The sequence below is a fragment of the Crocodylus siamensis genome, chromosome 7 (genome assembly GCF_052110815.1).
Source record: "Crocodylus siamensis isolate JL-2025a chromosome 7, ASM5211081v1, whole genome shotgun sequence".
Classification (NCBI taxonomy): domain Eukaryota; kingdom Metazoa; phylum Chordata; order Crocodylia; family Crocodylidae; genus Crocodylus; species Crocodylus siamensis.
The window spans coordinates 86,941,534-86,968,963 of NC_143401.1; the positions used below are offsets into that span (position 1 = coordinate 86,941,534).

The following is a 27,430-nucleotide window of genomic DNA, read 5'->3' on the forward strand; positions in this document are numbered from 1 at the left end:
AATTAATATTTTTATATGCTTTATTGTGCTGGTGCATTTAGTGCTCAGATTTCCAGGTTTTTGTCTGTGAAGATGAGTGCTGGAAGCTCACTTAAAAAATCAATCACCTGATCCCAGCTTGCGGGCTCTGCAAAAATCAGCAAATATCATGGGACGTATGGTAAAAGCACAACAGTTTGCAATAGGTCCAACTACAGAGGATAACATTTGAGAGCTTCCTAGGAAATTAAGCAGGGCATAACCTTCTTCCTACATTAATGAGTATGTGGGGGGGGGTAATTTCTTTCAATTATAACCTATATTTTTCTAGGAACACCTGTAACTCATTGCAGCTGATTCTCAAGGGGTAGGTGTTATGCTGGGTACATGTGTGACTCGATATGGCTTTGGTGTATGTCTACACCACAGTCACTGTATAGATAGACTCAGACTAGCTTTAGATTAGCTAGTCTGCTTTCTGCAGACAGTTCAGCCAAGGCAGCATGTGGCTCAGCACAGCCCTGAAGAACAGAGTACATACTAGGCTGGGCTGAACTCGGTGCTTCCAGAGTAACTTTGCGTTATACCCGAGGTAGCTTAGTTATGTCTAAACTACAGCCGTGGTGCTGAAGCCCCCGGAGAGTCTGTTAACCAAATACAACAGAGAAAGGGGCCGAAACAAGGACGCCTGCGCTTTGCAATGTGCCCCTTGCTGCTTGCACCCTGAGGCATGAATGTTTCAAGAGCCTGGATGCGGGTGTGAGAGTCGGCAGGTGCAAGCTATACGACACCGCGGCCCCAGAAAGGGTCAGGCTCAAGTTAAGCACAACTCTCCTTTCCTCATTTCCTGACGTCTTGCCTAGCGTGGCTATGGTGGCTTTGTTCTCAGGGTCCGACTCTCCCCACGCACCTCGCTCGGGGCTGAGAACACCACGCTGGGGGTGCCCTGGGCCCATGCGGGAGACTGCAGTACTGGGCTTCTGCCCCCAGGAGGTGCTGTGCAAGGCTATATGAGCCTGCTTGCGGTCTCCAGGCCTGCACATGATCCCAACTTGATGCCCTTCATTTGGGAGCTGAGGGTCTCCCTGCTTCTTTCTGTGCTCCCGGGAGCTTGAGAAGACTGAGAGGAGGAGGTAAGAGCATGCCTGGGCCTCTGGGACTGCACTGCAGCAGGCTGGGGAGTGGAGGGGAGGAAGTGGGGGACCTTTGCAGCATGCATTTGTCCTGCCCCTGAGTCTAGCTTGCAAGCCGGGTTTGCAGGGCAGATTTGGCTGTGAGATGCCATTTGGGCTAGGCCCCTCCAAGGGCTCTTTCCCCTCAGGTGTGTTGTCCCACCCCACGCCCTCGCTTTCTGTCTCTGCATCTCCAGGGGGTCCTCTTGCAGGGGTGGGAGTGACACAGGGTGCTCCTGGAAAAAACCCAGTGTAACCTAGTGATAAGCTAACCCTGCCTGTTTGCTCTCATCGTGCATGGGAGCATAGGGCTGAGAAGTTGTCCCTCCTCCAAATGCAGTATTGCAAAAGAGGGGTTTGATAAAGGGCAAATTCTGGGCACTTCGAAAGTTGGGGGCAGGAGAGAGCTCAGACCCCTGGGTCACAGCCCTCCGCTGCGGAGCAGCCTGCTGGGTTGGTCCCAGCCTTGGGGCTGTCCAGGGCTGGCACCGCAAGCCAGCAGGAAAGGGATGTGAAGGATGCAGACCCACATGAGAAGGGCCATGTGCTATATAACCTATGTGGGACGGCCAGGCTGGCTGCTTGGAGAAGAGGTCGCACAAATGTCATTTATTTCTGGTGCCCCTGCTTTCTGCATGGCCAGGGGGCTGCGGTGGATCCTGCCACCTGCATCGTGCCTTGTGTAAGTGCAGGGATGTTTCCTGCTCGTGTTGGGGCTGCAGCATGTGAGGGACTGTCACAAGCCGGGTGACCTGGGTTATTTCTTCTTCTTGTTGTACCTTGTGCATGTTTTTTGCCTTGAATGAAACGTTGCAGCGTGTTATTGGAATGCTTGAAGACAGCAGTGCAAATTGCAAGGAGGATGTTCCCATCGGACATTAAAACGCTGGTTCATTCGCCACTCCAAGGGGAATGCTGTTAATAGCTAATTATTTGGTAGCAACTAATTAGTAGTTGTGGGGGGGAACGGGACACTGGTGGGAAATCAGGACTCTGGTGAATTAAACCTTAAGAGTGGCAATTTTTGTCTTGCAAGTGAATTAACCAGAGTTTTGCATGCATTCAGAACAGAGAAAATCTGACAAATGCTAATGCAATACAGACAAATTGCTCCTGTTTGTTTCTGCCACCTTGCTAGTATTTTTGTGTGTGATGGTGTATTTTGATAAGCTCACATATAAGCTTAGGTTGCCCCCCTTGCTCGCTGTCTTTCAGTAAAAGTGGAATTGGAGAAATTTCGGAAGCAATGACTTCTTACTTGCAAAAGCTGTGAGCACACTTACACAAAGCTGAGAAACCAGTCATCATTCAGTTTAAAAATGCATTTTATTTTAATAACTATGTGTAATATGAACCCATTTGAGAGGACAGGTCTCATATGGCTATGTATGCTGCTTATACAGCAGTAACGTCCAGTGATTTTTTGCAAGGCTTAAGCAGCTGTGGAACTTCATATGTCACTGTTTCATTGCCACAAAAGGTAGACCTGGGAAGAAAAACAACTGAAGTCAATATTTCAGTAAGGTTGTTTTTTCCAGAGGGATGTCAGGCTGTTGGTTGCATTGACTCAACATAAGCAGAGACTGCCAGCTATGATCTTGAGTACAATGCTCTGCTCTTGACCAGCCTAAGACCTGTGTGTACTTTTTAGCTCTCATTCAAAGTATAGTTGAGAGGGACTAAATGGGGCTGATATGGTCCGCAGTCTATGTGCAATAGCTGTCTACTCTGGGATGAGTTCCCCCTTATGGGAGTGAACTCTAATATCGAATTTGGCTCTTGAAATATGAATAACGTGAATCCTAGAAATGCAGGGCTGGAAGAGATCTCAAAAGATCATGTATTCCATCCCTTGCAATGAGATGGGCTTAAAAATATTCAGACCATCCCTGACACGTACTTGTCTAACCTTTGCTTAACTATCTCTAAAAGTCGAAAATCTTTTCCTAATATCTAGCTTTTTTCTTCTTCTTTTTAATTTTCTTTTCCGTACCCCAAGCCTATAAACTATTTGCTCTTCTCCAGCAGGCAAGGAGAATAATTGATCAATGTTGCCATGTACCATTTCACTCCCACTTTCTCTCTTTCTTGGCTTCCTTCAGCCTTTTTGCACAGGTCCATGACTCCTAAACTTCTCGTCATTCTTTTGATTTCATTTTCTCTACATATTTCCTATAGTGTCCAAAACTGGACATAGTACGGGTACTCCTCACTGAACGTCATCCTGGTTAACACTGTTTCGTTATGATGTCGCTGATCTATTAGAGAACATACTCGTTTTAAAGTCGGTTATAACATTGTTTGGCTGCCGCCTGCTAGTAGGTAGCTACTGTGACATAATTGGATTTGCTTAACATCGTTTTGCTTAAAGTCACATTTTTCAAGAAGGTAACTGCAGCGTTAAGCAAGGAGTAGCTGTACTGCAGCTGAGTCCCTCCTCCCTCCCTGTATCAAGGTGAACAGAATAATTGCATCCTGTGTCCTACCTATGATGCACATCTCAATCCGGTCACCCACTTTTCAGTCTTGGCCTGAACTTTTGGGGGCCAATCTCGGGGGGGGGGGGCGTGTGCCCCCCTCCCCATGCCTCCCCATCAGTTGCCTGTATTGGGGCTGATGGGTTTTTTTGTTTGTTTGTTTGTTTGCTTTTGGGTTTTGTGTATTTTTTTCCCTATATTGTCCAATGTTAATTCCTGCTCGATTTGGAGATCCACTGTCATTTCTAAGCCTTTTTTTCCCACCGTTTTGCTGCCTAGCCAGGCGTTCTTTGTTGTGCACATGCACGTTTTGATTTCTCCCTCTGAAGTGCAGTACTTTTCACTTGTCTTTTAATGAAGCTGATCTGATTGCAAAATCTTTGTGTCCAAGGTATCAGGATTGAGGTTAAGGTCTCCTGTTCTCCAAATGCTTGCAGCCCTTTCCAGCATGATGCTGCTTTAACCTGAGCGTACTCACGTGTATCCGTCTTTTCCATTGACTATGCTGGCTGTAACTGCTCCCAGTTCGGCCCAGGGTGGAGTGAATGGAGTCGTCTTCCAGAGAAATTCAACTTTTGTAATTTCTCTGGGATTCATTTGGAAATCGATGTACTTTGTATAAATGTAGTATTGACAGAGGAATCCCCTACAAACAGGCACAAGAGGAAAACGGTGCTATTGGAAATAGTTTTTGCCGAGGGGGTGCCACTCTGGGTTGTTGTAAAAAAACCAAAAAAAACAAACCATCCAGCACGTTGGTCCTTGTATGTTATAGCACTTGCGTTTTATTTTTAGTATCCTAGTGCCAAGGACCACATCCTGCAATGTAACCACAAACCAAAACAAGACAACCCTTGTATTAAGGAGTTTACAGTGTGAAGTGAAGAGCCACAGATAGATGCAGAAAGGCGGCGTGTCAGAGAATAATTAGACAATATTGGTCATAGAACAGGGAATTCTCTTACCAAAAGTCTAACTATTGCCGAGTTGTTTTCTAAGCACAGCCAGTGAGAGTTTTGAGAAGGGGAGAGAGGTACTTTGCAGCTGATTGCAGAGAGATCTTTCCTAGCATATGGGACATCCGGGAGGAAGCACAAGTGTGCTGGTTTTAGAAGTTAGTGAGTGGGCAATAAAAGTTGTCATCCTTGCCCAACTGGAGGTGGGAGTTGACATTTGATAGCAAAAGTTGCTTTAATCCAACAGTCTGCATGCCATTTTAATGTGGTCTAGATTAATCTTGCGCCCATTTTATGGATGGGGAAAACTAAGGTGCGGTGGTGAACTGGCTTGCGTGCAATCATGCAGCAAATCAGTGACAGCAGAGAATTGTTAGCATATGGGAGAGAATATGTTAACAAGCTTGGACTAGTGCTGTTGTGGGAGTGGCTGTGCAGTGCCTGTGTTAAACTAATGAACATGCCCAGTGTGAGCCAAAAGTTTTCTGGAAGCATGAGCAGCCTTTGAATGAGCTGCCTGAACAGCTGTGCCTTTTCTTCAGTGTGTGGTTTGGACTTCAGCCCTTGTTAAATGTTGTGGAATCAACTCTTTCCCCTGGATTCTGTTTCTAGTTTTAACCATTGGCTTGTAGGTCTTGTCTAGGCTATAATTTGCAACCGTCTTTTAAACTGTTAACTAACAAGGTGGGACAACTAACAGGTGCTTGTTGCTGACAGAGGTGAACATGCGTCATAAACAGGTGTGCATGTTGATACCCATTATTCAGTCTGGTGTTACCTGCCAATTTGGTACTGGTGGGTGTTCCCCTCGGTGTCCTGAAAAACCATGTTTATTTCCCCCATCACGCTCCTTGTTCCAGACAGTTTGAGAGAGACCTTCTGTCTCCAACCTACGTAATAACAAAAGTAAAATATAATTAGGCTGTGGCTTTTGCAAGGAACCTAAAACTGAAATAGCAGCAAGAATGAAAGTTGTCTTTTTCACCGTGCAGGTGTTCACTCTGCAAAGGCAAAATGTTATTTCTGTTCTCACTTTATGAACGGGCCATTCAAGAGTCTTAGCAGGAGTGGATTTTAGCGACCAGTTTCTTTTCTTTTTCTTTCCTTTTTTCTTTTCTTTTCTTTGTGGCCAACAACAGTTGTAAGCAAGAAAGGTAGAAACCAGGACTGTCCAGGTTATTGGAGGTTTATAACAGCAATGTATACATCGTAGCCTCTTTCTAGTCCTATCCTTTCATCCGTGCATGTACTTGGGCCATTGTAGTTTACTGCCTATACTTACTAATAAAGGGTGGGAAGGCTCCTGTATTTAAAAAATATTTTTGGTTTCTTTTCTTCTGTTTATATGGAAACCGATCAGCGTAGTGACCCATCATTGGGCAGCCTTTCCTGGGGCATGGGAAGCAGGCTCCCTGAGGAAAGGAAGAACAACTGTTAATGACGGATGTCGTTTCATCTCAACTCTCAAGAGACTCGGGCTTCAGCCGAGGGTGCCCTGTTCCTGCCCAATTCTAAGCATCGCCTGCATCCAGGGTGTTTAACCACCGTGTTTGCAGTATCATTGTCTCTTCCTGTCATTTATCGTCGTGCATGTGATAATGAAATGAGTAGATACGTACTCCCGTTATGTAGCTGTGGCCCCAAACCGCTCTAATGGAAGGCATAGGGAGAACCTATGCCCATGCTGCACTAGGCACAGTACAGGGAGAAAGGGGGTGAAGCTAGCTTTCAGTTAAGTTTTTAGACGCACTCTGATCTGGGATCGGTTCATCCTTATAATAAAGTACAGAGACCTATGGTCTACCTGTGGCTCCTGGATCCTGTTCTTCCCACCAGGAATTGCAGCCTTGTAGAGATGCCTGACTGCACTTATTTTCACTGGTGCCAATAGCAAATAGAGGTGCATTGATATATCGGTCCTGTATCAGATCAGCACCGATATAAAAAAAATCGACTGTATTGGCGATCAGCTTTTTTTTTGGCTGGTGTGGCTGATTAATGCCCCGTGCATGCACGCAGCTGTGGTGCAGCATGCAGGCGGCCAGGAGCGCAGCATGGCAGCATGGAGAGCAGCCGGGTTGGGCTGGTGAGTGTGTTGTGAGAGAAGAGGGGTCAGGGGGTGCAGACTGAGGCCCCCATGGTGAGGGAGGTAGTGGGACTGTGGCAGGGGCAGGTGCCATACAAGTGGAGTGGAGAACAGAGCTTGTCCGGGGAACATGGGGAGGGGTAGACAGCTCCGGTGCTGTGCGCAACCCAGGAGGGTGGCGGGGCGTGTGCCCCCAGATCTGCATGTGGGACGAGGGTGGGCTGCCATTGTGGGCTGGAACCGGGGTGCGCTGGGCTCTTCCTGGTGGGGGAGCTTGGCCAGGCTGGGCGGTGGAGTGGGGTTCGGAGGGGTATGGCGAATTTTTGGGTGGCTGCAGGTCCCCTCACCCCATAACCCCTTTCCCAGTGCCGCCGCCATCTGCCCCAAGCACAGCCCAGCCCATCCTCCTATCGGGAAGAGCTTGGCACTGCCCCAGCCCAAAGTCCCAGCCCACCTTACCCCATGCAGAATCTAGGGGCAAATGCCCCCCATGCCCTCCCAGGGTGCATGCAGAGGCAGGAACTGTCCCCGCACCCCCCAAATGAGCTGCTTGCAGCTACATCCCCCACTTTGCCCCGACTGTGCAACCCCTGCCCTTGCCCCACCCCCAGTCCAACTCCCTCCTTCACTGCAGGGACCTCAATCTGCCCCCATGCCCCGTCGCCCACAACAGACTTACCAGCCAAATGCTTCTCTCCAAGCTGCCTGGCTGCATATTGGAATCGGATTAGTATCGGCGGATTTATAGCCCGTTAAAAATCATGTTGGTATTGGCTCAAAAACTCTATCGTTGCACCGCTAGTAGCAAAGGCCAGGCAGGAAATGGCATGGGACAGATAAGGCTTCCCATCTACTCGTAGCATCATCAAAGCAGAAGGATTTGCCAGTGGAGGAAGGGGATCAGGCATGAGAATCGAGATCTGTCCCTCCATCCTATCGCATCCACTCCTCCTCCAGCTGGCATTGCTTCTCTACTGCTTGAACTTCCTTCTTGCCCATATCCTGATCCCAGCTGGACACTGGGAGATGACAAACAACGCAGTGCTTGCACAGTGTGTGATGTTTGCTCAGCAGGAATGTGGAAATGCTGGGTTTTTAAGCTGTGACCCGATCCTGGACTGCTGTGCTTACCGACTGGAAGGATTCATATGTCACACAGGGATAACCAAGGAATCCATCAGGGTGCAGGATACTTTCTAAATAAAACTCATGGCTGCGTGAATGATGGCACCAATTAACGTTGAAAGTTTCTGTTGAAACATAGTGATGAAAGTTGTTTTTCGGGTATCCTGCCATGTTTGGCCACGTACAATATTTGCTCTTATAATGGTAACATTTCTGGCTGGCACAATAGTATGGCCATATATTATCCTTATGGGAATCTTACCTGATTACAATATCATAGGAGAAGCGTGTTGCCTTAACAGACTAATGCACTCATTTTTTCCTATCTGGAGAATTTAGCTCAAACCTTCTAGAAACCCTGAGTTTATTGATTGTGTTTGTCCATATTGGGATGACAGCCGCACAACATAATACCACTTTTAGTGCCACACCTGGCTGCACAGCTTTATTCTAACCCTCAGCGATTTGCCTTCTTTTCTACCCCTTCACCAAGTGTGCATAAAGCAAGGTTAGTTTTTAAAACAATTCCCTAACAAAACTCTCTTTTGACATCTCTGTTCAGGCCTGCAGGGTGAGCAGACCCGTGCAAATAAATTATTGCAAAGTGTTGAAATAAGTTTACCATCAACAAAAGATTCAGAATCCGCGTCTTCCCAATTAACTAACTGATCACATCCAGGCATTAAATGTCCTCCATTTGGGTAAAAGTCAAGGTCTCCAGTGGCTTTATACATCCCAAAACCTATGATAAACACATAGTAAGAACCGTGGATAACTTAGTGCCAGGACTGCCGCTGCAAACATTTGCTTGCACGTAGGACATTTGATGCCTTACCTATAACAGGAGAAAGGGCAGCATTACTATGAATCACGTCGACAAATAATGCATCTGAAGGGTCCAGTCGAACTTCAGGAGGGGCTCCTTCAAAAAACATTCCAGCAGGGTCCAAACCTAAAGAAAATCAAAATATTTGCCAGGTGGCATGGAGTGAAACCGTACCTTAACTTTTCCCCCCAGTGTAGATTATCACTTTGAGATGCAACATAAAGCTTGTTGAATACTAGCTTGAATTTCTCCAAAACCAAATGGACTACGGCTGCATTGCAGTGTGACGAACACTTCAACGTAATGCATTTTTGGACATTGTGAGGTACTTTCCCAGCAACTCGTAAAATTAATAAGTGCACAAGCAGAATTAAGCCTCAGCATCTCTTTCCTTACTAGCCTCACGCTGGGTCTCAACTTCTTTAAAGGAAGTCTTTCTGTAAATTTATTCCAACACCAACAAAATCTTTTCTGTTCGACCTTATAGTCTTGTATCAGGAGAAGAAGGTAGTAACTCTTCATTAGGGTACCTGATGAAGAATGCCTTGCATTTGAAAGATTGTCTAACTTTATCTCAGCCAGTGAAAGTATTGCCTTAAAAACCCTTGCCTCAAAGAGAAGAATGGGATTTAAGACGGTGGTTTATCTGGATTTTCAAGGGGTCTGAATTGAAAAATGAGGGTGTCCTAGATCTGTGGTGTGTTTGCAGGACCCGCTGAGATGCTCTCACAATCTAATGAGAGGAGGGAAGTATTACCCCCATTTTACAGATGTGCGGAGAGATCATGTGGCTGAAGGTCACGCAGAATATCAAGAGGCAGAGTCGGGACAAGCCCTGTTGTCTCCAGAGTGGTGGTCTGATGCTATTATCATAAGGTCATCTGTTTGTAATGAATACTAATGACATCATTACCATATTTTTCTTGGATCCAACACATACCCGAATAAAACATGCACCTTGTAGGCAGAACGTAGAGAAAAAGCTTTTTCCAGGATCATGGCCACCTGTGTGATGGGGCAATCCTCCTGGGAACAGTGTGTCCAGAAAATGTAGCAGCTGCCTCGTCCTGCCTGTCCCCTGGGATGCCACGCTTCTTGGATACTCTAGTTCTGACAGGACTTGCTCTCTGGCCCCCTCGACATGTACAGGTAAAGGCACAATGAGATCTAATGTGCAATTCACACGGTTGTGCCTCCTGCCGTGTCTTATGTGCATGGCAGAAGGTGCAATTGTGGGATCTTGAATTGTGTCCCATGGTGCCTTATTGCTGGTACAATGTGAGCCTGCTTCCGGGCTCCTTCTGCACCAGCAAGAAGCAAGCTCTTGCAGCTGGGAGCCCCCTCAGCCATGGGGGCACCCCATGTGCCCCCTCTCCCCATGACAAGGAGATGGTTGTTGTGGCAATCTCCCCATCCAGGGGGTTGCACAAAACCCCCAAGGGCAGGAAGACTGCTGGAATGGGGATCTTTCCATCCCAGGAGTTTCATGCACCCCTGGGGCAGAGAGATTGCTGCAGCGGTGGTCCTCCCTTCCCAGGGGTTTTGCATACCGCTAGGGCGGGGGGTCACTGCAGTTGTGTTCCTCCCTTCCCGGGGGTTTTACGCACCCCTGGAGTGGAAGGATTGCCGCAGCAGCAATCCTCCTGTCCCTGGGGTATTGCACCCCTCTGGGGTGGGGGGATCGCTAGGAGGCACACTGTTGGCACCCAGCATCTGCTGCTGTGGGATTCTGGAGCCTGGCAGCTGCAGGTGGCAGCTGGGACCCAGAGTCTGCAGCTGCCGAGTAGTTCCCAGCAGTTGCAGGACTCCTAGGCCTGGCTGGGCAAGGTGCACCCCTGTGACTAGGAGCCCACAGTTGATGGGGGACCCTGCTCTACATGCAAATTGAAGCTTTGTAGCAACCAGCTATAATAGTAGTTCTCATTTGTGAACTTCTTATCATGTAATAGCTACTTTGCATGTGGAGCTGGTCTCAAGGTAATCGCACAATTAACTTGTGTAACTGCAATGGGTAGAGGGGACCTATGTCATGCAAGGCTAGGTTTTAGACCCTTGCAAGGGCAATAATTCCTTTACGGTAAGCAGTTGTTTATGTACGTTTTTGTAAATAGTGTTGCTTCCACATCACAAGCCTTATCGAGATACTACCAGCAGCTCACTTGCTGCTTTAGGCACAAATTACAGTGTTCGGCTAATAGTTATGGCTATGGGAGGGTTAACATGGGACTGCCATCTTGGCAGCTGCATGCCATGTCCAGCATCTCCAGGCTTGCTGCTTTTCCAGTGAAGAAAACGGCTTCCCTACTTAAAACTTGTACCCTAGTTTGCGGGGATTGATTTTTTTTGGGGGTGGGAAATCTGCATGCTTTGTGAGGAAAATATGGTACACCTAATAAGTCTGGAGAAGACTTCTTAAGAAGGAGCCGACATGCAGCTCGGGAACCCAGCGGCAGTCTCTGCGGCATTCCTGTTGTTACTGCTACTCGATCCAGGAAGCTACTCTGTAGGGTGCATCAGAAGGACGCTATGGATGAAGCTTAAGTTTTTTGCTTTGCGAGTAGATTGTAAGAGATGGCGTTAAGAGTGGGGAAAATGTACAGTATTTGCCCACAATATCTCAAGCTTAAGATGTGTGCCAATCTTCTGTATTTTAGCAATTTTTATACTTCTTTTGTTATTTTTGGTCTGAAGCACAGCTGAGAGCGTGGTTTTCAAATAACAGATGAAACGGATGTTTACAAGCCTTTACTGTAGATAAATCAGCTTTTGAATTGGGATATTCACTTAGACTTCATCTTGCTCCTAATGACTATAGCAACAACACAAAAGAGAGGCTAAATTCAGTAGGTTCAGTAGGTCTAGGGGTTTACAAGTTTCTTCCCTATTAATAAGGAAACCATGCAGTGTCTCCACTTTTGAGTAACCTACCAGTTATTCTTTTGATGCCTTTAATCCTTCTTCCTGCTTCTGCTGCAGCATGTGCACCGAGACTATGGCCAATGATGTGGACTTGTGAAGGGGAGTATCTGCGCGTTTTCTGAATGGTTTAAAAAGAGGAGGAAAATGGAATAAATGTCAAGCATAGCAACTGCTTTTCTCATAACTTATAAGGCCAGAAATGTTATGGTTGTTTAGTGCGACTTCCTGCAAACAAAGACAGTGAAACTTCCTTGAACTAATTCATCTCTAAATGAGCATGTGACTTCTTTAGAAAGACATTTCATCTTGCTTTAAATAATTTTATTAAAGGGAGTCCACAGGGCCTTTCAGTGTAAGTTATTCCAGTGGTTCATTATCCTCCCTGTTGTGGACCTTATTTCTGCATTGAATGTGTCTAGCTTCAGCTCCCATCCATTTGATTTTTTTTTTTTTTTTACCTGCAAGTGGGAGAGCCTTGATTTATTAAATTGTTGTTCCTTGCGTAGCTACTTAAAGACTCATCATGTCACCTGGTACCCTTATTTTTTTTCTTAAGTTTGGAAGAGATGAAGGTCATCTACAGCTGTGCAGAGAGAACATTTCTAGGCCTTGGCACCTCTGGGAACCATACAGGCCCCTGAAGATGTAAGTGGAACTGAACTGGCGCACTGATCATTTGAAAAGATTAAACTTACCCTGGAATTCAAAACTTGAATGATATCCATCACGACTCTTCATCGGGTGCCTGAGATCCACATCTAACTTCTTTATGTATGGACCAGCATAAATGCACATGTCTACAGTGTTTCTCTCTTTACTTAGTGCTAGATATTTCCCAGGATTCTTGTTAGCCATTTAGGAAGCCACCTTGGTTTAATGTTTTGTCTGTAAAGCCCCTTAACTAATTAATCACATCTTTAAATAGTAACTCAGTGATGCATTCATGCAATGAATGGCATGATAAAACGGAGTAAGTCACAAAATTATTACACACATTTTTGTGGCTGATTCCCATCACACTGTAAATTGGACACATGGTTGGTGCACTCCTGGGGCTGGGGGTGCCAATCGCCTGATCTAGTTGCAACTATAATACTGAAATTTGGAAGATAGTTTCTCATACCATACAACTGGCTTGTCCAAGGGGCAGTGGTTTCATTATGGGAAAGGTGTTTCAGTGCAAACATTTCACAAAATTTCAGCTGATGTGTGCAAGTCCCCTGCTAGCTTGTAACTACTGTAACTTGTTGGTTTGTCCAAACCTTAAAATCTAATTTGCCTCAAGCATGTTGTAGTAGGAACAGTCCTTTACTAGTTACGTGGCATGCCTTCCCTCCAAGGACATTTTGTTATCTAGTGGTTTTTTAGGTTAATTTGGTGCCTCTTCCAATCATCTGATCCTTTTGGGACCAGCGTCACCTCTGTGGCCAGGTGAACGTTCATGTTGCTTGTGAGTTGCACGTGCAGGTTCGAGTCATGGTTTTGTGATGTCCCTGAAATAGTGGTATTTTCATAAATGCATTATGGCTAGATGTGAATCTGTGCGTGGGGTTTTTTTTTTTTGTTTTTTTTTAAAGTAACTTAAAATCCTTTAAGCAACTAATAAGTAACTTATTTACCTTGAGAGTATTTATGAAATAAGCAATTTCAGCCCCAATAACACGGATGTTGTTCACTGCTCTGACATATGTGTCTTTTGCACCTTCTTCCCAGTCCACAGCAATACAGTTCACATCTTCCACTTGTATTAATCGCTGGTGGGTGCAAACAGAAAGCCGAGAATATAAGAAAACGTGCAATAAGAAATTATGATTCAACTTAAACCAAAATGAATGTATTAACTAGTAACTTTCATTATTGGGTTTCCTGCTTTTCAAAGCACAACTTTTTATAAGAGTACCTACATCCACTAAAACAAGGGTCTTTCAGAATAATGCACACTGTACAGTGTGCTAATAAGGCATTTCACGCATAGGTGTCTGATTTGTTAAAAGTGACAGTCAAAATATTTTTCTATTTTTCTCCCTTTCTCCTCCCAACTATGTATGGGAATTATTTAGGATCACAATTGTACAGCAGTTCCTATCAACTGTGCAGTTGCAATATAGTATATATTATGTGACTTATGGTTCCATTAAACTTGTTTTATGAACGAGGCATGTTTTAAGCTGTTTTTGAAATCTTGTACAAAGTATCTAAAACTGAAGCACTCAGAACTGAATGGGAGATGCCTACAAGAGCACATCAAGCTAATGCTTGATCTCCTCTACACAGTCCTACAAAAGTCAAGGATTTTCACTTTTAACTGTTTGAGGCCTGATTTTGTGTACAAAGGAAAAACCAAAAGCAGAAAGAACGTAATAAAGGCACAGCATGAGTGAAGCAGGAAAATATATGTTGAAACCTGAGAGTTGCTTCAGTGAAAGTTGCTGATAGCTCAGCACCTCGTGTTTTTTCAGGGTTTTTCTTTGTCATTTTTTATTGTGATTTGGCATTTAATATAAATGCTAAGGTTTTGGGTATGCATTTGATTTTGTGAGAATTCTGTCACATTGTACAAACTGCAAAATGTACAAATTAAGAGATCCTTAAGTCCAGGCATTTCTACTGAGGGAGACTTGCATTAAGCTGGTGGCTATGGCATTGTGCTGGGATGCATGACATTCAGGTTGAGTTCACTTGTTTAATCTGATTCAAAGTGTTCTGGGATGGAAAAGCTGCTCAGAAGCAGGCTGTAGAGTCTCCTCTGTCCCAAGTGACCAGAAACTTCCATGGAAACATTTTAGCTTTGATTAAATTGATGTATTAGTTAATACCTGCTCTCCATTAACAATGTCAGATGGATTTTAGAGTAGAAGCTGAATATTGATATTTAAATATTAGCTATTGAATCTAGTTGCAACTATAATACTGAAATTTGGAAGATAGTTTCTCATACCATGCACATGTGTATCACCCAGGTATTCTTTGCATTGCTTTTGAATCCGTGTACTATGAAGCGGGTTCTTCTATGGGAGGAGAAATGCGAGTTGTCGATGGTTGAAGGATATATTGCCGAGAGAATCTGTTCTGAGTAAAATCATTAATGATTATTGAGACCTTTTTTTGTCATTCTCTTAAATAGGTTGCACAGAAAAGTGCTCCATGTGTGGGGAATATGTCCCCTGCGTGGGAGTCAGAAACTCACTTAAGTGGTCAGTATCTTTAGCTGTTGGAGCATGGGGACCTCGGCATCTTCCCATAGCTTCCCCAACCCATCCTCAAGTCCTCTACCACGCCTAAAGGAACCATACCTCCCATATTTCTTCTGCTGCCCTAAGCCATTTAATCCATGAAAAGGTCCCTTTATTTTGCAGAGCATCTTAGCAGCATAAGATAATATGCAAAAGTCAGAAATTGGAGGTGTACAATTTATGGAAAATTCAGCCTCTGCTCTGGCCTGGTGATGCTGCTGCATGGCTAGGCGCGGGGCCAGAGCTTCCAGATGCGCTGAGCCTAGAAGGAATGGAGCTGGAGCCAGAGCCACACCTGACATTAAGTATCTCGGGCCAGAGAGGCTGGGGAGGGACAGGTGTGGAGGAGAGGCCGTGGGGGGGACATACTGCAGGAGGGCAGATGGGGTGGGCAGCAAGGGGCACAGGATGCAGGGGGCAAGTGTCAGGGGAACAAGGGAGCCACCTGCACCCCCCACCACATACCCTTCTGCTGCTGTTGCTTTCCCTGCTGCTAGGGTTGGGGGGAGGGGGAAGAGGAGGGAAAACTTAAGATGACCCTCCGCTGATCAGATTCTATACATGGAAAACTATAACCAATTTAAATTCAGAGTCATCTTAAATTTCAAAGCAGTCTTGGATTTGGATAAATACAGTACTTAAAACCCCAAGGTTCTTAACTTTTAAGAATGAGCATAATGTTGGGAGTCGGAGAGATAGGCATAGAGTACATGGGCTCAGGCCCCCTTCGGGAAGAGGCCACGGTAACCTCCCATCCCCAGTTGAAGACTGACAAACCCTGGTTGCTGGGGACCCGTGCAAGGGGCTGTGGGGAGCAGGATGCATGGGGTGCCATGTGCATGTGTGCAGGTGTGCACATGGCCAGGAATACAGCCCCAGGCAGCAGTGGAGAGCAGCTCCCCCAGCTGCCTCCAGGTAAGTTGGGGGCGGTTCAAGGCCCCCACAATGAGGGCAGGAGTGGGGCAAGGGCTGGGTCTGGAGGTGCTGTCCAGCCAGGGCAGTGCATGGGGTCCAGGGCCAGGGTGGGGAGCGAGACAGCCACAACTGGCTTGTCCAAGGGAGTGGGGCAGGGAGGGGCACATGCCCCCCAGATTTGTGCACTGGTTGGGGACAGGTGTGGGCTCAGGGCTACCAGCCCTGCTGCCCTCACCTGGGAGCCCCGCACCAGCCATGCTGCCATGGCAAGGTGTCTCCCGCCTGCCCAGCAGCAGTGGGGGCAGGGGTGGTGGACTTGTGTCCCCATTGCTGTCGGGTGGGCAGGGGGAACCTCGCCATGGCTCAGGGCTCTTGGGAGCAGGGCAGCAGGACAGGGAGCCTTGAGCCTGCAGCGGACAGCCCGCATCCACCCTTTACCCCCTGCGGGCTCTGCTCGGCTCCACTGTGGCCATGGGGGTGGGGGTGGCGCTATCTTAGCCGCCCCTTGACAAAAATAAAAGCCAGCGCCTATGATCAGAAATGGATCCTGGCTGAGCCCCAAGCTGGGCCTCTTTACATCAGTTTCTTTGGAAGTAGAATAGTAATATCCTATCTTCTGAGGTTTTTTTGCCCATGTAGAATGCTTCATAAATATTGTATTATTTTTCACTTGTTTATATAGGTTCTGCATATAAATATTCCTCACACTATTTTTTTTCTTTTACTCCAAATGACTTAAATATATCTGTCTACAGCTGCAGCTGACAACAAATTTTGACTTTTTATTCCCTTGACTCCTTTTTGCATGTTGAGTGACATGGTCTTCCTAAAGGTCTAGTGAACCCTGGCAGGTGCAACTGGCTCATAATATTAAAATACAGATAGGTCTTACCTGAAATCTATTTCTAGTTTCTTTGGTGTAGAGGGAGAAGGTGATGTTCATACCTTCTGGAGGGTCAGGCAAACCTGGCAGAAATCTCCCTGGTATTCCAGACCATGGTGGCTTATCGGAAAAGCAGCCGATTCTTTCATAGCAAACTTCTTTGCCTGCGGCGCAAAAACCATCTTATCAGTATTTTCAAAACCGTTACAGTCCTGTGGTGCATTTGAGGTTGGTAACAACTTTAAAAAGTTCTGGGCTTGGGCAACTGTCTTTATCGCTGATGTTAAAGTTCAGATTTATTCTTCAGCCTATTTGTGGGTATTAGCTGAAGCAGATAAGAGGGGATATTAGTGACTTATGATTAAATAAATAAAAAAGACGAGAGGACTTGATGGTAGGTGCCAGCTCCTGATTCATATGTCTAGGAGTGGAAGACTTCAACCGCTGCCCCTGTTGCTCCCTCCCCCCAATAACATACAGTCTGTATGAGTTTCAGTTAATTTTAAACATGCTTCCTTTGAGCAGGTGAGCAGCTTTGATGCCACATAGTCATTCAGCTTTTTGCCTCGGACACTGCTTGTTGCACCACGCATTCATTTCACTGGTGTGTGCACAGACCATTGCAGAAGCAAGGTGCAGAAGTGCAATGATATTAAGAATATGAGTGGTGCATCGCTCTTGTGCTACAAACTATAGTATGACTTCAGTGCAAAGGAATGCTTTCATTTGCCTTGTAACTTTTTGGTATGTAAAAATGTGACTGAATTCAACATCCATGATGCAGTTTTTATAAATGCAGTGTCTTACCTGCTGTTGAGCCAAGGAGACAGAAAGCAGTAATCCAAAGTCCAATCATCTGAAGTGAACTGAATACGCCTGTTAAGTCCATCAGAAGCGTTTTATTTAGATACCAACTGACTTAAGAGCATTTCGTCTTTTTAAAAAGTGTGTAGTACAGTAATGTTATCCCAGGAACAAAAAGAACAAAAATACAATATTAATGTTGTATAAATTAATGCCTGAAATAAAGATGGCAACAAAGCAAGCTTTTGCCTGGCCTTTATGCCTAACATATCCCATCTTCAGTTAAAGCAGGGGTGGGCAAAATGTGGCTTGCCAGGCCATTCTATCTGGCCCACGGGGCCCTTAAAAAATTTAGAAAATTAATATTTATCTGCCCTGGCTGCCTGTCATGCAGCCCTCTGGCTTGACACAACCCAGTAAATGGCCTTCCACCCAAAATAATTGCCTGCCCCTGAGTTAAAGGGTAAGAGGAAATAATGCTCAATATAATTTAAATGAAATATGTCTGGAAATTCAGAAGGATCAAGATATGAAAACAACTGATCAGTAACCTTATTAGCATTGCAGATACTCCAGAGTAATTAGTCGCTAATGTAAATAGTATGTGGTCTCAGTGGTAGCATGACACGTTTGTTTGTCACCTCATTGGCAGATTAGACCTTTCCCCCCTATTCTTTTGTGTTTTGCAAGGCTATTTTCTGTTCCTAGTCTCTATGCTTAATCTAACATTGCATTCACCCCCCAGCGCCTTTCTCGGGGTGCCTTGTGTGTGCAAGGAAAGCAGGATCCATGGTGCTGAAGGCTCTGATTATTCCTCTGAAGAGATGGGCAAAGGCTAGTGGGGAGAAGGCAGCAAGGTGGCCCTTATTTGAGAGGGTCGCATGATCTGTTGTTTTTTTGTAGGCTGAGCACAGCCTGCGTCGCAGTGGCTCCCTGCATTCTTCCCCCTTGTCCCACCCTCTCAGCCTGTTCCAACTCAAACCTCCCGTAAATCCCCACCTTATGTCAGGGACCCGCTCCAAACCAGGTATCTTGCTCCATCTCCCTCGGGTCTAGGGCAATCTCCCCATGTTCTTCATTCTTTCCTTTCCCACCAGGGCCAGGGACTCTGTAGCACCCTCCCCCCACTACCTCCATGTCCTTCTCTCCTCAGTCCCCATGGCCAGGGTTTCCACGGGGCCTCTACCTGTTTGCTGCAAGCCCAAGTCCCCTCATTCTTTCCCACGCCAGGCTGGCAGTTTGAGAAGCTACCCCATGCTCTCAGAAGGGGAAAGGAACAGCAAATGGGGGTTTGGGAGAGCAGAACTATTGGACCATGAGTTTGGAGGCAGAGGGAGTGGGTGCAGTCCTCCTCCTGTTTGCTGGCTTATTTTCTGGGAGGCTGGGCTGTGGGATAGGTAGGCTTGTGCTTTCAGAAGTGTGCAGGGTTATGACCCACAGTCGATGCCTAGCGCCAGTGTTTGAAGTGTCTGAGTGTCTAATTACTACTCCTTTTAAGAAGGGGGTGGAGTTGAGCAGACAGGCTTAGTAAACATAATAAGCTTCTAAGGAGCAACTGGGATTTTTGGAGATAATTTTGAGAGGTTGAGGTCTGTTTCTAGAATAGTTCTGCCTCTTTGGGGTAACAAGGATCAGTGGTCACAAACTGACAGAGAACAGATTTAGGCTACATAGGAGGAAAAACTTCTTCACGGTAAGGGTGGCCAAAATCTGGAACGGGCTCCCAAGGGGGGTGGTGCTCTCCCCTACCTTGGGGGTCTTTAAGAGAAGGGCATCTGGCTGGGGTCACTCTTTCCTGCCTAGGGCAAGGGGTCGGACTTGATGATCTGCTGAGGTCCCTTCCGACCCAAACATCTATGATCCTATGATGGCTGGTGGTAGAATAGCTGTTGTGACCTACAACAAATGTCTTTTTCTTGCCTGAAACAGAGGATTTCTTCAGTGTGACTTGCAAGGTGATGGCTGTACTGAAAGGAAGAGTATGTTACTTGGAAGAACATAGACAAACTTTATGAAGCAGCAGAGACACTGAGAAGATAATAATATAAGTGCCATATTGGGTCAAACCAATTTAATCTAGCATCTAATCTAGTATCCCATGTCTGATAGGTGATCTACCTGACCAGGAAGGAGGTTCTGGCCGGGAGCTGTGGGTCTGTTTTCCTGTCCCTCATCCATTTATGTCTTTTGGCAAAATTTCACCGGGCAGTGGGTACTGTCCAGTGTACTCTGCTTGGTGTTGCACCTCCTTGATGCACTCATTTTGAACCTCTGACTTTCACTCCCATCCCTGTTTTGCTGTCTCAAGCAATCAGTGATGTGCCCTTAGTGGCCCCTCTTATCAAGCGGGCGTGTGTGGGTGGTTATAACTCTACTCGGTGGGCTCTGGACCACATTCTGGAATGGCATATCATAAGGCTGGTCTCGCACCCTCCCTTATCCCACCTGGGGTGTCTTGCCATGTGCCAAAGCATGCATGTCAGGGTGGGGGCACACCCCCATGGGGACATGCCTTTTCTGTCCAACCAGGAAAATATTATTTCTTGACTGGCACTGATGCAGCCACTATCCAGTTTTGCATGCCCCACGACAATTCAGGGAGGATGTTGATAAATTGGAGGGGTTGTGGAGAAGGCATACCAGAATGATCCTGGGAATGGAAAACATGTGCTAGAGAAGAGACTTAAAGAACTTGGCTTGCTCAGCCCAGCAAAATAGAGGCTGAAAGAGGAAGTAGAAGACTGTTTTCCATAAATATGTCAAATGAAGGCAAATTACAGGGGTGGAGAATACGTGGTTAAAATAAGTGACTGGGGCCTTGTACAGAGATTTGGTTCTTTCTGGGAGAGTTGCTGTTCTCCCAGGAGAAATCACAAGTGTACAGCTGTTTGAGTTTTTTCTCCCAGAGTAAAAATGGCTTTTCCAGGAGAGAAATAACCTGGAAACAACCAAGGTTAAATTACTCCCAGGAGAGGTTTGTTTGGTTTTTTTCCTGCAAAAGCAAATGTCTGTATATGCCATGGCTTCTGTCAGAACAGGACATGGTCCTCCAGAATCTCTTTTCTCCCCTGCTTCTTCAATTATGTCACTTTCCTGTATCTCTGTTTGGGATTCTCCTGTTCATTATATGTTTTAAACTCTTTATTTGCATCAGACCCTTTCTTAACTCTCATCTGGCTTATATTTGTGCTTTAATCTTGTGCATTCCCAGTCCCCAGATACTACAGAAATATATTCCCATTATCTCTTCCTCTGGTACTGTACCTTAAACTTAGGCTTCTAACTATCCCTCCTTTTGCCTTTCAATCCTTTTTCCAAATGTATCCGCTACAGTTTGGCATAGCATTTAGTTGAACACTGGAGAGGAGCAGAAGGAAAGAAAGGACAGATAGTTTAGTAGTGGTTAAGAAAAATGCCTGGGATCCATTTGGCTTGTTGTCAATTTTCTTTTCCACCATAGATGTCCTGAGAGATTTTGTGCAAGTCCTTTTGGCCACAATCTTCTGATAGTGCTTCGTGTAGCTTAACGTCTTTCATGACTTCAACCATTGTCTGTGTCCGTGTATGAGGAAAGGAGTCCAGATTTCACCTGATGCAGTTGTATGGCTTTTTTTCTGATCATTCAGGAAAATAAACTTTGGAAGAAACTCCCCAGTGTTTCACGTCAGCCCTTTCTAATTCTGTCTGTTACCCCCAGCTGTGGTGTGCAGTCATCCCAAGGGTACCTCATCACTTGTTAGGGTTTGTCAGTGTTAAGATGCTGTGATCTCTTCCAGTCAAAGCTTCCCCAGAATGACTTGGTTTGCTTCTCATTTGGTGACTTAAATTGCCCTAATATTTATTCCCGTCTGCATTTGTTCTGCTGATTATCAGCAGGGGGCCTTGCTGGCCCCCAATATCTGCATGGAAAATAATGAAGCATAGCATCTTTGAAACTCTTTTCCAACACTTACCAGTTCAATTCCAGAATGATGTTGCTTTGGGACGTCTGTTCAGCTCGCTCCCTCAGAAGTCCTGGTTGTTACTTGCCCTCTTTGCTTCCTGGAGTCAGTCCCAGAGCAGTGGGTGTGGGCCGAGCCATGTGATGTGTAATGATGTGTTTAGTGTAGAAGGCTGTGGATCTTGGTAATTAATCTTCCCACTGGTTGTAACCTCATTCTGCTCTCCCATGTCTCCTCCTTTCGTATCGTAGCAAAATCTGGTCTATTCCTAAGAGCTGGAATGTGGTGGTGGGGGGGGGGGCACCAAGTCCACATCTGGGGACCTAAGGTGCAATTCACTGGGATAGAGGTGGCTTCAGGCCCAGAAACGATCCCAATTCAGCACCTGAGAATGTCAGTGATTGATTTTTGGCTGATGAAGTTACTTAATTGTTACTTAGGATCTGCTCCTACAGTAGCCTGCTGTATTACAATCCCTGGAGAACCTCCTTAAAGACTGCTCATCTTTCTGGGGAGTCTTCTATCTGATCCTGAAACAAGCTTGTATTGCTTAGAGGTAAAAGTTATGGCTTTACCTTCGTGTATCCATGGAGGATTGCCTAGCAGCAGTCACAAGAGTATTTTGAGCAGATTTATTTATGATTTCCAACTAATACATACCATCTGCTAAATAAATGAGTCATAAATTAGCACAGGTAAGATAAAGAAAGCATAAATTCATGGTTTAGGGCCATATTAGGCTTAAGAGATGCCTGACAACAGAAGCACAGTGGGGAAAATAAAGATGGAAGTGGATGCCTAAGATGCTTTATAGTTTGTGATTTAGGCTTGGGGACTTCTATATGGAGGGAACAATGCAACTGAAAGGGATCAGATCAGGGGTCTAAGAGTTCAAGAGGCAAATTGAAACTTCCTCCTCCTCCTGGAATTTTTCTATTTCTCAAGGAATGGCTTTGAGCTTCCAGTACTTAAAAACCACAACAAAAAACAAATGACAGGGTCTCCTTGGGACCAGCCATTATATCTACCCGCTAGGTAGTTTAGAGGTCAGACATGGGACTGTCCTAGGGCGAAGTACCTTGGTGACTGAGAGAGGTTCTTGCTCCAGTCTCAGCCCTGAACTTTTATACAATGCCTTTGCTTCCGGTGTTGTAAGAGATCTAATTGTCTTGCTCCAACAGGTCTAGCACTAGCTGGTAGGAGGAAGAGGTGTTTCCTGTCTCACAGCATTGTTACGTGTGTGTGCTGTTTGGAACGGAAGTTTGTCATCATCCTTTAGATGGAGATTTTGCTAGCCCTGGTACTGCAAAGGCAAAATGTTACGTTAAATGGCCCTATTCTATCCTTGAAATCTGCTTCCTAGCTGTTTGTGCCCTCTAACTTCCACTGATCCTAGATTCAATTGTTTGCGGGGACTGTTGCAGTCGGTATGGCTTACAGCAGCCTTTTAACATATGAAGCAGCCTGCAGTATTGGGAAACAAGTGAAGCACCTCAGGACAGGGAAGAGGGACCTGTTTTCACAGTCCCCCATGAAGGCATGTCTCTAGATGAGTGATTCTCAACCAGGGTATTGTGGCACCACGTGATGCCTTGCGATCCTTGCAGGGCGCCACACAGTGGTAGCCCTGTTAGACATGCAAATATGGTTTGCAGAGATTTCAAATAGGAATCTGTAGTGTTAAAAACTTTGTCCTGTTGATAGACAAGGTTCTTGAAGTGAATAAGGTATCTTTTATTAGGCCAACTTAGATAGTTGGGGGGAAAAAATGGATAGGAAGCTTTTGGGTTTAAAAACCCTCTGTCAGGCTGAGGAAGTCTCTGCAGTTGGTGTGGACTCTTTCTGGTTGTAATCCATGTTCTTTGCAATAGAAAAAATTGCTATTTTATTTTACCCTATTAAAAAAAAATGAGTTAAAACTAAAAGCTGGCAATTGCCGAGGGGTACTTTGGGTTTATGTACATGCCACAATTCTTGCCCTTTCACGTGCTGCATCTGCGTGGCTGTTTGCACGAGTGGGATTTCTCAGTGCTTTAAAAGTCTTTCTTGTGCATTAAACTAAAACTCCTTGGATGTAGTTTAGTTTGCCTTGCTGGGAATTACAGCATCGCATCCATGGATCTGTTGCATGCAAACACAAGGGCACTCAAAGATGTGTAATGAACCTCTTTGTCCACCAGATGGCTCTTTGACTTTTGTAGTTCACCCCTTCAAGTTGCTTTTGCTTTTGAGTAGCTTCAGTTTTGGGGTGGGGGGGGGGTTGCCTTTTTTTTTTCCTTGTAGTTTGCCAGCTCCATGCTTCCACAATTGCATGGCAGGGCACAGGCATGTAGTGTGTTGGGGGGCAGGCTCTGATGGACAGTCCCACTTTCCTGTAGCGCTGGCCCGGGACCCGGCTTAATTTGTTTTAATCTGTGCATGTAAGCACAGATGAGACACTCCAAGGCTTAATTCATTTGAAAACCTAGTGTGTGTAAATACAGATGTGTCGCTCTGAAAGAAACAATTTTAAATTTTATAAACCTATTTAATTTAATGAGGATTAAAACCTGTGGTGTGTATAGGTGCCCTTTGAGTCTAAAAAGTTTGAGACTCACGGCTCCATTCCAGAGGTGGCTATAAACTGGAGTACAACCTACAGCCACAGTTTACAAGTAGAAATAACTGAAGGAAGAATCTGGGAAATGTGTTCAATACCAGGGTTGTTCTTGCTTGTTCCAGGAGAAGGGGAAGACAAATGTTATTTATTAATCCAGAGAATGTAAAAATTGGCCTTGATGGGTTAGAGTCCTGGCAAACTGAAAGGGAAGTCATGCAATTTGTGGGCTGGGATTGGATGCTGAAGGACTTTAGAGGAGGAAAAATCCTTAATCTCTTAATGTGGAGGGAGGAAGGTAATAATAGTAATTACAAATATATCCATAAGGTGACAGACCAGCTGTGGAATCTCCATCCTAGGACCGGCTTTGTTTTTTTTTTTAAGACGGATATTTGTCTTTGACACTTTAGGACAGGATTGACCTTGTTTTGAGTAGGAGGCTGGACTAGATGACTCCCTAAGTCTCTTTCCCCCATTATTTTTAAATGATTGTACAACAGGGAGGAAGCTAGAACCAAATACCTGCATAGGAGAGAGCTTTTTGCTGTCAGCATTGTATGATCAGTGTTTCACAACTGTAGCTTTTATAGGCAACGTCAGAAATGACAAATTGCCTATTTCCAGATTGGCTCATCCAAGCCATAAATATTGCCAGAAGCTGAGGCATTGACTGACTCACCCTCACTGCTTTTTTTTTTTTTCCCCTCAAATTGGTAATCTCGGGTGGGAAAAAACCATGAAGGGAGCATTCCTGCCTCCCTGTTCCACCACTGCATAAATCCTATGAAGCAGCTTTTCAGAGGTGGAAACTCTTACCTGAAACCAACTAATGGAAAAAACAGAAAAAACAAATTAGGATGAAGTATTGTGGAAAGAATGCACACATTTTTATGTGCTGAAAAAGAGAGAAACCTCGGGGGGGGGGAGAAGAAATTATGGGCAATAAATAAGAGAGATGCTAAGAAAAATCTGGAGGAAAAGAGATAAAACTGAAACAGACCATGAGGACTTTCTTATCTCAACAGCTGGAGCTGCGTAACATTTGTTATAAAATCCCATGAGGAATTTGTCAAATGGAGTAAGAAAAATTGCTGTCACTGATTGTTATTTCAGCGGATACTGCAAATTCCAGGGACACATTCCTACGGCAGAAATAGGAGCACCGACTGGGACTTCTTGCATGAGAGGGAAACGTATATTTGTGGAGCTTCAGATCTAACATGGAATTGAAACAGGGAAATGATTCTGGTGAAACAGTTCTTCAGTGATACGATGCAGTGACTTCTCAGTATTGCATTACTGCATTTTGGGAGGTTAGATGGGCATGGAGGAGTCTGAGTGTACAACACAGAGAGAACAGAATCAGCATAACGCCAAGGAGTAAGGATGGTCGCATACAACGTACGCTGATTTTTCCACCCGTGAGCTCTGTTTCATTTACAGATTTTTATGCTGTTGGTTGGTGACTAGTAGCAAACTACATGAACACTTATTGATAGACCAGCCATTACTACCCATTTCTTTTGAAACGAAGAAAATGCGTTGAGGCATGCAGCGAAACATAATATTCCTGTTACTAGGAATTCTGTTTTTTGGCTCTTGCTATCAAAGTAGCACATTACGTGTATGCATCCTATCTGTAAAAACCAAAAAATCCACCCACAAAAAAACCCCACTCTCAGTCCTAAAAATATACCCATTGAAAGTACTTGTATAAACAACTTATATTTCAACATTATAATTCAAAATAGTAAGTTAATGTTTTGGATTTTTTTCCTACTGCAATTCACTTTTCTTCAGTGGCACTAAAATACCAAAAATATCAAGGATCTAATGTTTTTGTTCTTTTTTTCCTTCCACATCCAGTAACTAAAGGTGTCATGCATGCTGTAGTCCAGAGAGAGTGAACACCATGAAAGATGAATGTTTTATGATGATGGCTATCAGCAGGTTTTTTGGCGTATTCTTGTTTTAATTCTTTGCACTGATGAAGAAGAATGTAGGACTTTTTAAAATATGTGATTTATATTCTAGATCCAAAATATCAACAAAACCATTAAAAATTGAGCATCAGTACCTTCAGTTTGCATGAAAAATTAGTTTTGTACAAAGTGGTAAATTAGAGATGCAAATTACATAGTATAGTGATACGTCCTCAAAAAACATATTGAAAGAAATGGTGAACAACTGTTCAAAGCATAGTTGTGCCTCTTTCAACACTGCAAAATAATATAGCATTTAGTGTATCTTGCATTATAAACTATATAAAAAATAAGCAATTATAAAAACCTGGCTTACTTTACTTTCAAGTTTATAAGGTGTGAACTTTCTCAATTGCTCCCGTCTTGGTCCAAGGTAAATTGTCCCCTGATATATCGAGCTTTATATTCTTGAATTAGTTACAAAAAAAGAAAGAAAATCTGAAGTGATTGTTTTAAATGTTTTTGAAGTCAGGTCAAAATGTTAACAGTTTCAAAAGTGAGCGATGAAATGGAGAGCGGTGAAATACAGGAGTGGTGGCATGTAGAGCCAGTTGTACAGCAATTCCTGGTTATTGCCAATGTTTGTACAGATTGATGTGAATAATATTACCTGCGATTAACATAGCTGTGATAACAGGAAAAGTCAGTAGTTCCACCCAAATACTTATTACACTGATATCACAGCCGCCTATTACAGAAAAGGATTGAACGAATGATGCTTGTGAAGCATACGTCACAAAACTAAAAAATGGGAAATAATTAAGATGAGAAGTTTTGACAAATTTTTGTAATAAAAAAACCCAACCTGTCTGGCATGAGAAGACGGGTTTTATGGGGTCAGATCACTTCTGACCCGTTTTTGGTATTATAATATAAATTGTTGATGTTATCAGCCCAGGATTGCCATTGCGTTTTGTTAAGAGAGGGGCGTTGTATGTTGTTTGGATTAGCCTTTTAATCTGGCTATCTGTGCCCAGAACCCAAGAGCTTCCTGATGTTTGATGGGCCACCGTTGTGCTCAAATGAGCAACAGGAGGCATTCTTGCTCCTGAGCCTCCTGATCTTTAGGAGGGGACCCCAACCATATGATCAGGGGCCTGGAGGATAGGCCCTATGAGGAGAAACTCTGGGAACTGAGTTTGTTCATTCTGGGCAAGGGAAGACTGAGAGGTGACCTGATAGCCACCTACAAGTATGTCAAGGGTGAACACCAAGATCTACGGGAGCAACTGCTCAGAAAGGTACCCCCCAGGGGGGATGAGGACCAACAGGCACAAGCTAACTGAGGAAAGGTTTAGGTTGAACATTAGGGGAAACCTTTACAGAAAAGGAGTTATCTGGAACGCGCGCCCAGAAGAGGTGGTGTGTTCAAGAGAAGGCACCATCCTTGGAGGTGCTCAAGAGGAGGATGGACAAGCACCTTGTTGAGCTCATTTGAACACAGTTACCTCCTGCCCATGGCAGGGGAGCTGACTTGATGATCTTACAGGTCCCTTTTGGTCCTTTGATTTTATAATTCTATATTAGGAAACT

The 27,430-nt window shown here is 44.8% G+C and overlaps 2 protein-coding genes across 4 annotated transcripts in view; one reads left to right on the forward strand and one right to left on the reverse strand.

The window, feature by feature from the left end:
* The first annotated feature begins 860 nt into the window (after positions 1-860).
* The window catches only part of LOC149860090 (uncharacterized), a 184,299-nt gene continuing 157,729 nt past the window's right edge, over positions 861-27,430 (forward strand). For 2 of the 3 annotated variants that reach the window (XR_016443490.1, XM_090057395.1), the window contains exon 1: positions 861-1,112. Coding sequence is in view for 1 of the 3 variants with exons in the window: in XM_090057394.1 (XP_089913520.1) it covers positions 1,787-1,833 (47 nt within the window). In the remaining 2 variants the exon portion in view is untranslated. Of the gene's footprint in view, positions 1,113-1,775; positions 1,834-27,430 lie in introns of those variants that run through there. The other variant, XM_090057394.1, reaches the window with a different exon arrangement.
* Positions 2,547-17,427, reverse strand: LOC149860091 (pancreatic lipase-related protein 2-like). The gene is made up of 12 exons (XM_090057885.1): positions 17,379-17,427; positions 16,581-16,735; positions 14,479-14,604; positions 13,160-13,294; positions 11,550-11,658; positions 8,631-8,747; positions 8,418-8,537; positions 7,802-7,920; positions 5,867-5,996; positions 5,363-5,474; positions 4,107-4,274; positions 2,547-2,637 (listed from the first exon to the last, which is right to left on the reverse strand). Exons 1-12 carry the CDS (start codon positions 17,425-17,427, stop codon positions 2,547-2,549), a joined length of 1,431 nt encoding a protein of 476 aa, XP_089914011.1.

Excerpts from the sequence above, each read along its gene's own strand:
- LOC149860091 (XM_090057885.1), bottom strand. The coding sequence starts at position 17,427 with ATGATTGGACTTTGGATTACTGCTTTCTGTCTCCTTGGCTCAACAGCA. Across the intron at positions 8,538-8,630 it reads TGCCCTTTCTCCTGTTATAG|GTTTTGGGATGTATAAAGCC; the intron begins GTAAGGCATCAA and ends TGTTTATCATAG. Across the intron at positions 4,275-5,362 it reads CACCAGTACCAAATTGGCAG|GGGATTCCTCTGTCAATACT; the intron begins GTAACACCAGAC and ends GCCTGTTTGTAG.